General features: G+C 43.5%; 1 protein-coding gene across 1 annotated transcript in view; it reads right to left on the bottom strand.

Moving 5' to 3' along the window:
* The window catches only part of LOC139445343 (protein rolling stone-like), a 43,717-nt gene that overhangs the window by 3,790 nt on the left and 24,316 nt on the right, over positions 1 to 15,611 (bottom strand). The window contains exons 2-3 of the mRNA XM_071226472.1: positions 11,492 to 11,720; positions 1,831 to 1,959 (exon numbers count right to left, since the gene is read on the bottom strand). Of these exons, the coding sequence (XP_071082573.1) occupies positions 1,831 to 1,959; positions 11,492 to 11,720 (358 nt within the window). The remainder of the gene's footprint in view (positions 1 to 1,830; positions 1,960 to 11,491; positions 11,721 to 15,611) is intronic.

Here is a 15,611-nt window from a genome sequence, read left to right as displayed (position 1 = left end):
CTTAGACGACTGGGCCACCTGTGCCCCCTACCACGGGTGAAACAATAAACCTGGATTAATATTGTATTGTGGAATACAAACATCTTTAATCGTAGCACCTTTTTATTAATAATATATTTTGTAAACACAGTGACTACAATTAAAGTAAAATATAACGATATTTTGTACAAGTGGATATACAGTGTACGTTCCGACGCGAATAGTCATAGATTGCTGACGTATAACAACATCCACTCGAATAGCCTGCGGACACAGTTACTTCTATGTGGCGTTAGTGAAGTACGCGTCAAACTTCCACCGTGTAATATGGCTACTAGATGGTACGTTAGGAACATATGAACACAGTGGATAACACTTGATTGATTTTCCTTACACAGCTAATGACTGACGGATATAATGGGTATAGGGCTTGGATCAACTGGAATGTGTGTGGGCGTGTGTGTGTGGTGTGGTTATCTAGAGACAAATTACAGCCCAGATCAAACGAACGCCACAATCAAACACTGAACCACACACAATGTATGGTAAAGCTTCTATTAAGCATTTTAATCGAATTACTTAAGAGTCTGTTGAATGAGCATTGAGTGTATGTTGCGTGAATGTCGACCACGCGGATGCCTGGTGAATATGTGTTCATTTAGCCGTATGAATGTTGATTTATTGCCAGTTTACCTGTAAGGCGTAGGTGTCAGTGTTGAATAATTCGGATGTCTGACTAGAAACTATAGATTATTGTTTAATGACTTACTCGTATGACTGATGAATTTATATCAATCTTCCCGGATATCTGATCGTTAAATGTCAACTTCAAGTATGTCTGAGTACACAGAGTACTTGTTGACTCACATGGATCTCCACAAGTGTTGACCTACTGTGTGTCACATGAGTAATTGTTGACTCACATGGATCTCCACAAGTGTTGACCTACTGTACGTCACATGAGTAATTGTTGACTCACATGGATCTCCACAAGTGTTGACCTACTGTACGTCACATGAGTAATTGTTGACTCACATGGATCTCCACAAGTGTTGACTTACTGTACGTCACATGAGTAATTGTTGACTCACATGGATCTCCACAAGTGTTGACTTACTGTACGTCACATGAGTAATTGTTGACGCACATGGATCTCCACGAGTGTTGACCTATTGTACGTCACATGAGTAATTGTTGACGCACATGGATCTCCACGAGTGTTGACCTATTGTACGTCACATCAGTAATTGTTGACGCACATGGATCTCAACAAGTGTTGACCTACTGTACGTCACATGAGTAATTGTTGACTCACATGGATCTCCACAAGTGTTGACCTACTGTGTGTCACATGAGTAATTGTTGACTCACATGGATCTCCACAAGTGTTGACTTACTGTACGTCACATGAGTAATTGTTGACTCACATGGATCTCCACGAGTGTTGACCTATTGTACGTCACATGAGTAATTGTTGACTCACATGGATCTCCACAAGTGTTGACCTACTGTACGTCACATGAGTAATTGTTGACGCACATGGATTTCCACAAGTGTTGACCTACTGTACGTCACATGAGTAATTGTTGACGCACATGGATCTCAACAAGTGTTGACCTACTGTACGTCACATGAGTAATAGTTGACTCACATGGATCTCCACAAATATTTTACCTACTGTACGTCCGATGAGTAATTGTTGACGCACATGGATCTCCACAAGTGTTGACCTACTGTATGTCACATGAGTAATTGTTGACTTACACGGATCTCCACAAGTGTTGACCTTCTGTATGCAAGATGAGTAATTGTTGACTTATATAGATCCCCAGAAACAAAGTGTCGGCTTACCCGAATGTGAGAAGAAGGCGACGAACGACCAGTAGGACATGGTGACCACAATGGCGGAGTTACAGCTCAGATTGTAGATGATCCACTGAAGACGCAGAACAATGGGCATGCTCCTTGGGTACATAGGGTCTGCAGATAGGACAAAGCACACACTTAAACATCAAAAGGATTCAAAATGTGAACACATGTGCAACAATACAATGTCAAAGTGTTGAGGAACGGCGATTACTTGCACATGTTGGTTAGAGTAAGTGTGTTTGTGAATGGCTTCTTCAGAGTCTTGTTCACAACCAGTAGCCAAGTGTACCCAGTAGGTGTAGGTTCTAACACCGTTATCAAGTTTCACTTGCTATAACATACACCGAAACGTCTCTCTTAATTGTAATGAAGAAGTTGTTCATCCATAAATCTTATCCTTACTTAGTATTCCAACTTCTAAATGCCTAGAAGTGTCTGGTAAAATAAACCAACTTCCTTCATATAATGAATGAAAATATTATTTGAAAACAAAATCTATAAAAGTATAATCTTCACGGTAACCACTTTTATATTTGATGCCAATTGGCAGTATAGTGTTAGAAGTACTAATCATCAATCGAATACAACGTTGGTGTAGAGAGGCTACGATGAAGCAGGTGGGGATACGCTAGAGCGCCTTCTATGTGATGGGGGAGAGTGCCAAAGATGAGCTTCTGGATCAGTATATTTGAAATAGTTTAAAGGCTGTGTTCATGTGGCCAATATTTTGGTGCAATATTGCATTACTTTAAAGAATATTCTTTTTCAATTTTGTTTCAAGGAAGAGGTGAGGTGAGGTGAAATGGGGTTTAACGTCGCGTCCAAGATTATTGCACTTATATAGCGACGTGTGTGTATGTGTGTGTGTGTGTGTGTGTGTGTGTGTGTGTGTGTGTGTGTGTGTGTGTGTGTGTGTGTGTGTGTGTGTGTGTGTGTGTGTGTGTGTGTGTGTGTGTGTGTGTGTGTGTGTGTGTGTGTGTGTGTGTGTGGTTGCTTGTACTAGACCGGATTGATGCCGATTTAAAGTGTAGCACACTGAGATATACCATGCCTCAGTTTAACATGAATACTCCATCCAGACACAGTATACTGACTCCGAACCGACCAGTTAATGCTGAGCGCCAGGCAGGGTAACAACAAGTACCATCTTTTAACGTCCTTTGATATGACGCGGCCGGGGATCGAACCCCCGACCTTCATCTCTCCCGCAGACGCTCTATCTAGACATTTCTGGTGTCACCACCGTGATATTGCTGGAATATTGCTAAAAGCGGCGTAAAACCATACCCACTCACTGTACAACTAGACAATGAGGCGGTCATCAAGGAAAAGATTATGATAACGTTATGTGCAGTAGAGCACTCGTGATGAAAGGATGCGTTCCTGTACGCTGGTCCAAGGTCATACCGGACACAAGTTCTAGCGTTTATTGCTGTGTCAGCAACCTTCAAACCATTCCAGACGACCAAGGTTAAACAAGGTGTCCCATCAAATGTACGCGTGGTGTGACCTTTTACGACATTATTCAGCCGATATCCTGCATCTAGACAGCGTTCATTAGACCAATCAATAGATTGTGCATATAACGCCCCTAATGAATCAGATAACAGCCAAACAGGTATTGTCACCTAGCTTGAATTATTTGCCGTAACAACTAACGATTGCCCACACACAAAACCAGACAGTTTAATGCCCGTTCCCATCATCGACTGGAGGCGATCCTCAAAGCCACATTGATTCCTAATAAGCACAATGTTATCACGCAGATCGTATTATTCGATATTACACACATAAATGATATTGCCTAACCCGAATTACTGGCCCTGAATCGGAATGACAGAAGAATCCATCTCAGGGGCTCGAAGGGAATTACATGCAAATGCGGGTCGGTAATGCTTTCCGCGGGTATCGTTTGTTTATAATGGCTGCGGGAAAATTAACTTGTTGCGTGAAAACTGTATGGTGTGACCGTCGTGTGCCTTCTAAACGTGATGCAAGGAGATGGTCCTGTGGTCCAAATCAACACGCTTTGCCTATATTTCCTCAGTCAAGATCGACTTGTCGTGGGTTTGAATCCCAAATTCAATTTTTGAGTCTTGGCCTTAGCACTATATCTGTGGGGCCTTTGTAGATCCGGGGTTGAAGAGGTCTTTAGTAACCCATGCTTGCTATAAAAGGCGACTATGCTTGTCGTAAGAGGCGACCAACGGGATCGCGTGGTCAGGCTCGCGGACTTGGCTGATGCATGTCATGCGTGGATCGATGCTCATGATGTCAATCACTGGATTGTCTGGTTCAGGCTCGATTATTTTTAAGACCTCCGTCATATAGCTGAAATATTGCTGAGTGCAGCGTTAAACAAACAAACCGTATGAAGGGTCAGGGGTTTTCACCAAAGAGCTAACCGTCTTGGGAATCTCTGTGGTAAAGTTATCTATAAAACCGATATAATGATATAACTGCACGTGTCAAAGCCGCGTAAATTGTATTCTGGCGCCCACTCCCCATACGCCGCTTTGAGGAACGTACACGTCTCTTATCAATCTGGAATTTAAACTCCATTCCTGTAACTTGTCAGCGTTTTCTTCTGTTCGTTCATGTAAATTTGCAAATATTAGTTCTGTGCGTTGTCTTTGATCACTGAAATGATTCCTGTTTTTGCCGTGAAACACTAATGCATTAACCACCCTACCACATTTTGTTATATGAAGAATTAGAACGCCGTTGGCCATCTCGAAAACTAATTATGCAATTTGTGGCGTTTGATCATAACTCAATAACGAGATTTGCTATGAAATTGTAGCCAGTTCCAATGTCATAATCATTACGCTTTTCGCTGCGTCCATAAGAGGCGGAACCAGAACAATACGTCCAGCCTTATCAAGATTAACGCCGACTGCATCGCTGAGGAAGTTTTGTTTGTTTGTTTGTTATTTAACGCCACACTCAGCAACATTCCAGCTATATGACGGCGGTCTGTAAATAATCGATTCTGGACCAGACAATCCATTGATTGACATCATGAGCATCGGTCCACCCAATTGGGACACGACATGCATCAACCAAGTTATCGAGCCTGACCACCCGACCCCTTCAGTCGCCTCGTAAGACAAGCATAGCCGCGTTTTACGGCAGGCATGGGTTGCTGAAGACCTTTCCTACTCCGGATCTTCACGGGTCCGCCGAGGAAGTAGTATGGTAGAAAAAACTAATGAATATTGCAATTAAGAGACTCGAGATTTTCAGTGTTAGGTAACGGCGGCAACAGCCCTTCCATAGGAACGCCTATTAAATAGTGACTATAGTAGGTGTTCGCGAAAAGACGTGTGGCACACATCACAAACACATGCAAAGGTAAGTCAACTGTTCACCTGAAAACAACAACATGAGAACATACAAGTGTATGGTCCAAGTCAAAATAGGGAAATTATGTTCGTCACTCTATTAAAGTCCTCCACATGCCATGGCCAACCTTTCACTAATCAACTCTCAAGTTTGCTCTGACACTTTAATGACAGTTTAATGAATTATCTGTTTTGGAACCACAATACATGATATGGTTATTCCCAGAAAAAGGCCATCGCCAAAACTCCTTGAAACCATTGCTGTATGATACCAACACAGGACCTATGACAGGATACGTGTGATAACGATACCCAGTATGTAGGGTATGGTGACATTGTCCGCTAACACATTTATGACGGGCACGAGTTACCCAACCTTGATCGTGTAGTTTATCCGCGCGAGTGTTCCTCAGCTTGGGACATAAGTGTACTCGCCGTAACACAGATTAATGGTGTTTATTAGGAATCAAAGAACAAAAGCTCCTTTGGGAAGAATTTCAGTGAATTGCCCAGCGCTGCTCGACAGCTTGCGTCGAAGAAATCGATTAGGAATTTGAATATTTTACCGTGCGTATGGATTGAATGTGTAATGTGAAAGTTTTTACTGATACAGCAGACATGTGGTGGTAAATCAAGATGAATTATGAACAATCAGGAGTTATTTTGCATCAGCATCGGGACTAAGTGGTTTGGTATGGACGTATGGCTCAGAGATAATATTGTTCTGAATTACTGATGTTTGTGTGTGTTCCATCAATCTTGGAGCTGGTAATCTGTTGCGGTTGTCCCTGTGTTGAAGGGTCGGTGCTACCTTGAGTTGCGGTGCTAGAACCAGACTCATACCTCTATCCCCGATGAACAATGTGTTACCCATAGAAAATACAGTCTTGCCTGTCCCACATGAACCTACCCAACACCCTTCCAGTTTAACTAAAGCCCTTCCGGCTACACCAACACAATTCGATTCTACCTTTCTCCTTTCGGTCAATCTACGGCTCTAACGTGTACATCCCTTCCCACGCCCTTTAAATCTACCCCACACCATCTAGGCTCAGGTCCGCTCTTCAAGGTTACCCAATGTCCTTCAGACGTGTTCAAGTCTACCCGATACGGATCTGGCATATCCTATGCTCTTCCAATCTACCCTACGTACTTCAGGCGCAATCCCCACATATTTTCTACTCGCTTCGAGACTACCTCACACCCTTCAGGCGTAGTCCTTACTCTTCAAGTCTACCCTACACCTTCAGGTGTAATCCCCGCTCTTCAAGTCTACCCCACACCCTTCAGGCGTAATCCCCACTCTTCAAGTCTACCCAACACCTTTTGGCGTAATCCCCACACTTCAAGTCTACCCCACACCTTCAGGTGTAATCCCCACTCTTCAAGTCTACCCAACACCTTCAGGCGTAATCCCCACACTTCAAGTCTACCCCACACCTTCAGGTGTAATATCCACTCTTCAAGTCTACCCAACACCTTCAGGCGTAATCCCCACTCTTCAAGTCTACCCCACACCTTCAGGTGTAATCCCCGCTCTTCAAGTCTACCCCACACCCTTCAGGCGTAATCCCCACTCTTCAAGTCTACCCAACACCTTCAGGCGTAATCCCCACACTTCAAGTCTACCCCACACCTTCAGGTGTAATCCCCACTCTTCAAGTCTACCGAACACCTTCAGGCGTAATCCCCACACTTCAAGTCTACCCCACACCTTCAGGTGTAATCCCCACTCTTCAAGTCTACCCAACACCTTCAGGCGTAATCCCCACACTTCAAGTCTACCCCACACCTTCAGGTGTAATCCCCACTCTTCAAGTCTACCCAACACCTTCAGGCGTAATCCCCACACTTCAAGTCTACCCCACACCTTCAGGTGTAATCCCCACTCTTCAAGTCTACCCCACACCCTTCAGGCGTAGTCCCCACTCTTCAAGTCTACCCCACACCCTTCAAGCGTAATCCCCACTCTTCAAGTCTACCCCACACCTTCAGGTGTAATCCCCACTCTTCAAGTCTACCACACACTTTTAGGCGTAATCCCCACTCTTCAAGTCTACCCACCACCTTTAGGCGTAATCACCACTCTTCAAGTCTACCCAACACCATCAGGCGTAATATCCACTCTTCAAGTCTACCCAACACCTTCAGGCGTAATCCCCACACTTCAAGTCTACCCAACACCTTCAGGTGTAATATCCATTGTTCAAATCTACCAAACACCTTCAGGCGTAATATCCACACTTCAAGTCTACCCCACACCTTCAGGCGTAATATCCACTCTTCAAGTATATCCAACACCTTCAGGCGTAATCCCCACACTTCAAGTCTACCCCACACCTTCAGGCGTAATATCCACTCTTCAAGTCTACCCCACACCTTCAGGTGTAATCCCCGCTCTTCAAGGCTACCCCACACCTTCAGGTGTAATCCCCACACTTCAAGTCTACCCAACACCCCTCATGCGTAATCCCCACTCGTCAAGTCTACCTGCACATCCACCAGACATAACACACGATCCTCCGGTCTACCCAACGCCCACCAGACTTACCACACGTTCTTCAAGTCTGCCCTACGTCCACCAGGCTTACCACACGCTCTTCAAGTCTACCCTACGTCCACCAGGCTTACCACACACTCTTCAAGTCTACCCTACGTCCACCAGGCTTACCACACGCTCTTCAAGTCTACCCTACGTCCACCAGACTTACCACACGTTCTTCAAGTCTGCCCTACGTCCACCAGGCTTACCACACGCTCTTCAAGTCTACCCTACGTCCACCAGGCTTACCACACACTCTTCAAGTCTACCCTACGTCCACCAGGCTTACCACACGCTCTTCAAGTCTACCCTACGTCCACCAGGCTTACCACACGCTCTTCAAATCTACCCTACGTCCACCAGGCTTACCACACGCTCTTCAAGTCTACCCTACGTCCACCAGGCTTACCACACGCTCTTCAAGTCTGCCCTACGTCCACCAGACTTACCACACGCTCTTCAAGTCTACCCTACGTCCACCAGGCTTACCACACGCTCTTCAAGTCTACCCTACGTCCACCAGGCTTACCACACGCTCTTCAAATCTACCCTACGTCCACCAGGCTTACCACACGCTCCTCAAGTCTACCCAACGCCCACCAGGCTTACCACACGCTCTTCAAGTCTACCCAACTCCCACCAGACATACCAAACGTTCTTCAAGTCTACCCTACGTGCACCATACATACCAAACGTTCTTCAAGTCTACCCTACGTCCACCTTACTTACCCCACGCTCTTCAAGTCTACCCCACGCCCGCCAGACATAACACACGCTCCTCCGGTCTACCCAACGCCCACCAGGCTTACCCCACGCTCTTCAAGTCTACCCAACGCCCATCAGGCTTACCCCACGCTCTTCAAGTCTACCCAACGCCCATCAGGCTTACCCCACGCTCTTCAAGTCTACCCTACGTCCACCAGGCTTACCCCACGCTCTTCAAGTCTACCCTACGTCCACCTGACTTACCCCACGCTCTTCAAGTCTACCCCACGCCCACCAGACTAACCCCACGTTCTTCAAGTGCCCAAAAGGATGTATGATGCCATATGACTTGTACCATATGTTTCCGTGCTTTTTCAGGTGAACAATTGACTTGATTTTGCATGTATTTGTGACGGGTGCCACCATTTGTGCAGAATACGCTCACCTTTTCTCGAACACCTGGTATTAACACTATTCAATAGCGACACATAGCTATGAAGATTATGGAATTTGTCGCATTTATTTCACTGTCAAGACCTGTCTAGGCTTCCAATTCGAATTTCGCCCTTATGATGAGACGTGCTGGTGGGTTCAATCTCCTGTTACCACACAGTAACCTGACACGACAAGACATACATGAATTACTGGTCTAAATGGTCCGAACTCAACCTACACACTCACTCACTCCAATTACGTATTACAAACAGCAAAAGAATGTTCTTGGAGTTGTCGCGTGTTAACTCGCGGTGAGGTGTGCCATGATATTGTAAAGATTACTGTCATCAACGCACCACTAACGAACACTTTCTTACTCCGTATCATTATAATAATGTCAACCTCCGCATTTCAAGATAAAGGACCTTAAAAAGTTTCTCTAATCACGTATTAAATACGATCCGGGAGCAGATGGCCCCAACGTCCTGCTTTACATTTGGATAACCTCTTTCATGCAGAAATCCAAAAATTATACCTTGATCAATAATTTACAATACAATTATATTTTTTTCTATCCCGCCCAGTGTTTGTTGCAGGGAGAAGGACCATACTTGAAGCCCCACATGACGTGAGAGAGGCACAGGGCCCTTGGGGACATGCAAGAGCACTACAGGGGACCAATTGTCAACATGAAGGACGAGCTATGCTCAGATGATACCAGGTTATGAGAATGAAACGGATGCTAGTTAGGCTATTGGAAAAATTCGTATTGGCTCGGACAATAAAGTTAATCCGGGAAAACACACTGAAAATCGCTATGTGTGCATGTCAATATGCCAAGAGAAAGCTAATTTGAAAATCAAAACTCTGGGCACGGTATTCAAAGGAACTGACTTCCAAAATGTAAATTCTTAATTCAATGTTTGGAAGACGCCTCATTTACCCCGGTAATCTATTTGACTATCAGGCTTGGCTTCCCAAAGATAACTACTAGTATTGATTAAGACCAAGTCGATCACAGTCTCTTCTATCATTCATTCTTGGCCGTTATAACCAATACAATTTAATGGCAGTTCACGTTGCTTTTGATTTTTAGAAAAATGACGCCAAACCGAATCATTAATAAATCATAATACTCTAGGTGCAGTTAATATTGTGTTCATTAAGTAGCATTTACTGTCATGTCGTCGGCGTGAAGGTATATTCTGCAATGATAGTTTTATTCCTGAGCAATAGTCCAGATGCACCCATTACAGTAGATAACAGGCTTTCCTAACCATCTTATCTTAGCTCAGGCTGCAAGGCATATTTATTTTGGTACTCAGACCAGAGTGAGTGAGTATGGTTTTACGCCGCTTTTAGCAATATTCCAGCAATATCACGGCGGGGGACACCAGAAACGGGCTTTACATATTGTACCCATGTCGGGAATCGAACCCGGGTCGAGCAAACGCTTTAACCACTAAGCTATCCGACCGCCCTACTTTGAAAGACATCTGATATGTAACGATGATTAATTTCATGAATGTTGAAAAAGTATAAAACAGCTGTCTTCCAGCTGCAAGGTGTAAGAGGCTTTTGCAAACACGAGTTGGATTTAACTGTTTCATTTATGCTTATACACGTTTCCTAATTACGTTTATAAATGTTTGTTGGAGCGGAGCCTAATATTCGTACACTGTTAGAAAAAAAACACAAATTAAATATGCAGATATTCTTGTGATGCATGAATAATAAAATTGAGTTTACCGGAGTAGTGGAGACAGGTGTATCATTTAAAGATACATAAATGCCGTATGATATGTATATATGACCCGATATGACCGGTATGATCAGAATAGATTTATTTATTATAAATAGGTTCTGTTTCAGGAAGTGACAAACTGTTGCAGGATGATTTAAGGACTACCAAATCATCACGGAGTCACCCTCGCCCAAAGCCAAAAGCTTGTAACACCAGGTGTCTGTCACGTGACGTGCTCGTGATGGAAGTTCTGGGACGGCCGCGTATGACTTCCCAGTTGAATAGTTTCTAAAGGATGACGTTATGGCAAACGTGAATCCCAACATTGTAAGGGCATGTTTCATGAGTAGAACAGTAGCTCAGGTAGAGGTACTGTTCTACATTGTTACGCGTGGTTTATGTATTTGGTCGTTGCTGCGTTTTTATGATTCCTTGGTATGTTTACCTTGGTACCAAATGACATCATATTTATTGACCGCATCCCTGGTGTAGTGGATAGAGCGTCTGCAGGAGAGATTAAGGTCGAGGGTTCGATTCCCAGCCGCGTCATACCAAAAGACGTTAAAAGATGGTACTACTTGTTACCCTGCCTGGCGCTCGGCATTAAGGGTCTAAAACAAGGACTGGTCGCCTCGGAGTCAGTATACTGTGTCTGAGTGGGGTATTCATGTTAAACTGCGGCGTGGTAGCTCAGTGGGCTAGTACTATAAAGTTACATCGGACTTTCCTCCCACACGAAGCTGACACGCCATCACTACTGGAATACTGTTCAAAGCGGCATTAAACCCATCTCACTCACTCATACATTTACCAATATCACCTATTCTTGGTTTTAAAGACTATATTTAATAAAGACTGCATGCAATGTCTTACCCATAATCCAGTATGGTCGACATGTATATACGGCAACTGTGCAGGCGTTGTATATCGCCGACAGCGCCAGAAGGAGGAAGCTCCAGTTTGTGGCAAATATAAACCACTTCCATACTTTGTAGTCGTAGAAGGTGGTGGACTCGTACGTAATGTCTGCTGCGCACCAGCCCGTGATCGCCACCGCTATCAGCGCTCGGTACACCACATAGAAGCGCTGCCTCACAGGCCACTGCAAGGAGAAGAGAAGACATGGGGATAAATAACACGTGTTGCCAGGGACGGAGAGAAAGAGAGAGTTCTACGTGACTATCATGTCTACAAATGTCACTACTACAACCACTACTACTTCACTTACAACTGCTAATACTACTTCTGGGGCGGTCGGGTAGCCTAGTGGTTAAACCATTCGCTCGTCACGCCGGAGACCCGGGTTCTCCCGCCCGTGATATTGCTGGAATATTGCTAAAAGCGGTGTAAAATCAAACTCACTCACTAATATTACTTCTGCTGCTGCTGTTACTGCTGCTACCGCTTCTACTACTACTACTACTACTACTACTTCTACGACGACGACTACTACTACTAGTACCACTACTCTTTAAACAAAGACTCGTTGACATCTTCGTTTACAATTTGTCGGAAGATATTAGATCCTCTCACATTCTTTCACAATATATACTTCCAATAAATCGGTGTTTGAACCTGAGAAATATTTTATATTAAATGATCAATCCCTTCCACGAGTGATCTGTAAGTTTAGAATCTCATTACATTGTTTAAAAATATCAGGAAGAACAAAGACATAGACTAGACTATTCAAATATTATTTGTAAATCTGGGTCCATTGAAGACGAGTTCCATGTTCTGTTTATCTGCGATGCCTTTGCTCCCCAAGTAAAAACTATTTGGAACATTTAGAATATACGTAAATCACCAAATAATGTACAATTTACTCAATGCAAAGTATGTACATACTATTATGTAAGTAGCCATCTTTATGAAACACATTTTCAAAAGATTTCAAAGAGTTGTTAATGCAGCAAATGCCATGTCAGTCACGTGACTACCAACTTTATTCTGTTCACTGAATTGTACTCTGGGCCACAAGGCCGAAATACTGAATAAACACGTCTGTCTGCTACTACTACTACTACTACTACTACTACTACTACTACTACTACTACTACTACTACTACTACTAAGGGTGAAACGATACACCGATATTCCGATGCATCGCGATACTTGACCCACGGTACGATATACGATAAACGTGGGCCCATTTATCGATACGCCACGATACGGAACGCAAATCTCAAGTACAGCTTTTCCTCGCTATTGTGCCTTTCAATAAATCGCTAATCGCTTGGTTATTGCGCGCGGTAACGCATGGCTCCCCAAAACGTACTTACAATTTTAATAAGCTCAGATTTTACACGATTTTCAGGTGCGCATCCCCCGGAGTTTTTTCCACTTTTATCACTTGGTTGATGCATGTCATCGTATCCCTATTGCGCAGATCGATGCTCATGAGGTCAATCACTGAATTGCCTGACCCAGACTCGATAATTTACAGACCGCCGTCATATAGCTGGAATATTGGAAGTGCGGCGTCAGACAACAAATAAATAAATAAATAAAATCCTCGTATTATCACCCACTCGATTACTTGAAGGCAGCAGAGATAGAGCCGGAAAAGTGTGGCGCAAAACAAGCACCAGTTGTTGTTTTCACATGTAGATGCGATCAGGTAGGTGTGTCTTATCTTCTGCTCCGAACAATGATCGACGCCAACGTGTGGGCAACAGCTGGTGTTTGTGTGTGTCAGTCAGTATTACCGTTAGTGCAGCCCGATTAAATAATGTATTGTGTAAATTCTATGTCTCAACCACACAAGATACTCTTCTACGGTATGACAATAGCACACCGTCTCCCCGTAATGTCCCCTCGTGCATAGCACAAGTCAGGTGAGGTATTTTAATTAAACACAAACAACCACAAACAAACGGAACATTTGAAAAGGTTTTCAATGATGGCAATTTAGATCCAGTGAAGTGCGAAGTCAGTGCATGTAACCTTCTGTCTACATGGATAGTGTAGTATAGCCTTCTGTCTACATGGGTAGTGTAGTTTAACCTTCTGTCTACATGGATAGTGTAGTATAACCTTCTGTCTACATGGATAGTGTAGTGGAACCTTCTGTCTACATGGATGTTGTAGTGTAACCTTCTGTCTACATGGATAGTGTAGTTTAACCTTCTGTCTACATGGATAGTGTAGTTTAACCTTCTGTCTACATGGGTAGTGTAGTGTAACCTTCTGTCTACATGGATAGTGTAGTGTAACCTTCTGTCTACATGGATGTTGTAGTGTAACCTTCTGTCTGCATGGATAGTGTAGTATAACCTTCTGTCTACATGGATAGTGTAGTATAACCTTCTGTCTACATGGATAGTGTAGTGTAACCTTCTGTCTGCATGGATAGTGCAGAGTAACCTTCTGTCTACATGCATAGTATAGTGTAACCTTCTGTCTGCATGGATAGTATAGTGTAACCTTCTGTCTACATGGAATGTGTAGTAAGCTTAGCCATAGTAAGCTAAGCCCCGTCTGCCTAGACCGGCAGTGTATGCAACATGGCATTGTAATGTGTAGTAAGCTAAGCCCTGGCTGCCTAGACCGGCAGTGTATGTAACATGGCATTGTAATGTGTAGTAAGCTAAGCCCCGGCTGTCTAGACCGGCAGTGTATGCAACATGGCATTGTAATGTGTAGTAAGCTAAGCCCCGGCTGCCTAGACCGGCAGTGTATGCAACATGGCATTGTAATGTGTAGTAATCTAAGCCCCGGCTGCCTAGACCGACAGTGTATGCAACATGGCATTGTAATGTGTAATAATCTAAGCCCCGGCTGCCTAGACCGGCAGTGTATGCAACATGGCATTGTAATGTCTAGTAAGCTAAGCCCCGGCTGCCTAGACCGGCAGTGTATGCAACATGACATTGTAATGTGTAGTAATCTAAGCCCCGGCTGCCTAGACCGACAGTGTATACAGCATGACATTGTAATGGGTAATAAGCTAAGCCCCGGCTGCCTAGACCGGCAGTGTGTGCAACATGACATTGTAATGTGTAGTAAGCTAAGCCCCGTCTGCCTAGACCGGCAGTGTATGCAACATGCATGGCATTGTAATGTCTAGTAAGCTAAGCCCAGGCTGCCTAGACCGGCAGTGTATACAACATGGCATTGTAATGTGTAATAAGCTCAGCTGATATTACACAAGGTCGACCCGATGGGTTTGAATAGAGACACCGTTGAATAATTTACTGCTTGCCCCAAAGAGTTATGATCAACATTTATACACATGGTAATATAAATATTACCGTGTAACAAGAATATTTCATTAAAAGAAGCTTTATGTGCATCGTTTGGTGTCGGATTCGCCGCTGTATCGGAAATACGTCACACGATTGACTTATCTACTTCACATGCAGTTCGATGTGGTTTTACTTAATCGTCCTTCTGTTCATCCAGGGTAACCATATAAATCACGGTAACAGTGAAGGACGTATTGTAACATGACCTACTTGAATAATATTATGGAATTTCAGGCTATGTTTTAATAATATGAATGCATAATTAAAACTGTATGATATAGTGGAAGCGGTTACTGATGCTGTAAGGATGACGAGATACACAATTCTTGATCCGGGTAACGGAAAATAGAAAACGCAAAACTATGAATGCTAAGGGGAAGACATTGATAATTGCTGCACAGAGCAAATGGAATTCGAAAACATCCTTGTCCGTTCGTTTTCCCATTGTTACAAATAATATTTTCATAGAGAGCAGTTGGTAACTTAATTAACAGGGAACGCTGGTAAATCAATAAGTAGCTCAATAATGAATGATATATCTCCACATATTATTTACTTCGATTAAGTGTAAAGAGATATATTTATTGGAAATAGTAACCCTTATCATTATCTTACGCTGGCAAAGGTGTAATACCCGTTGTATGTTTTCCTCTTTGTATTTTGAACTTGGCCAATATATTTTAATTTAATACGTACGTCGTTTTGAGTTCTTCAATGAGACAATAATTCAAATGGTTCCATTATCA

The sequence above is a fragment of the Haliotis cracherodii genome, unplaced genomic scaffold, assembly GCF_022045235.1.
Source record: "Haliotis cracherodii isolate W230 unplaced genomic scaffold, xgHalCrac1.p SCAF_6, whole genome shotgun sequence".
NCBI lineage: Eukaryota > Metazoa > Mollusca > Gastropoda > Lepetellida > Haliotidae > Haliotis > Haliotis cracherodii.
Note: the sequence above shows the minus strand (reverse complement) of the source record. Positions and strands in the feature narration are given on the sequence as shown.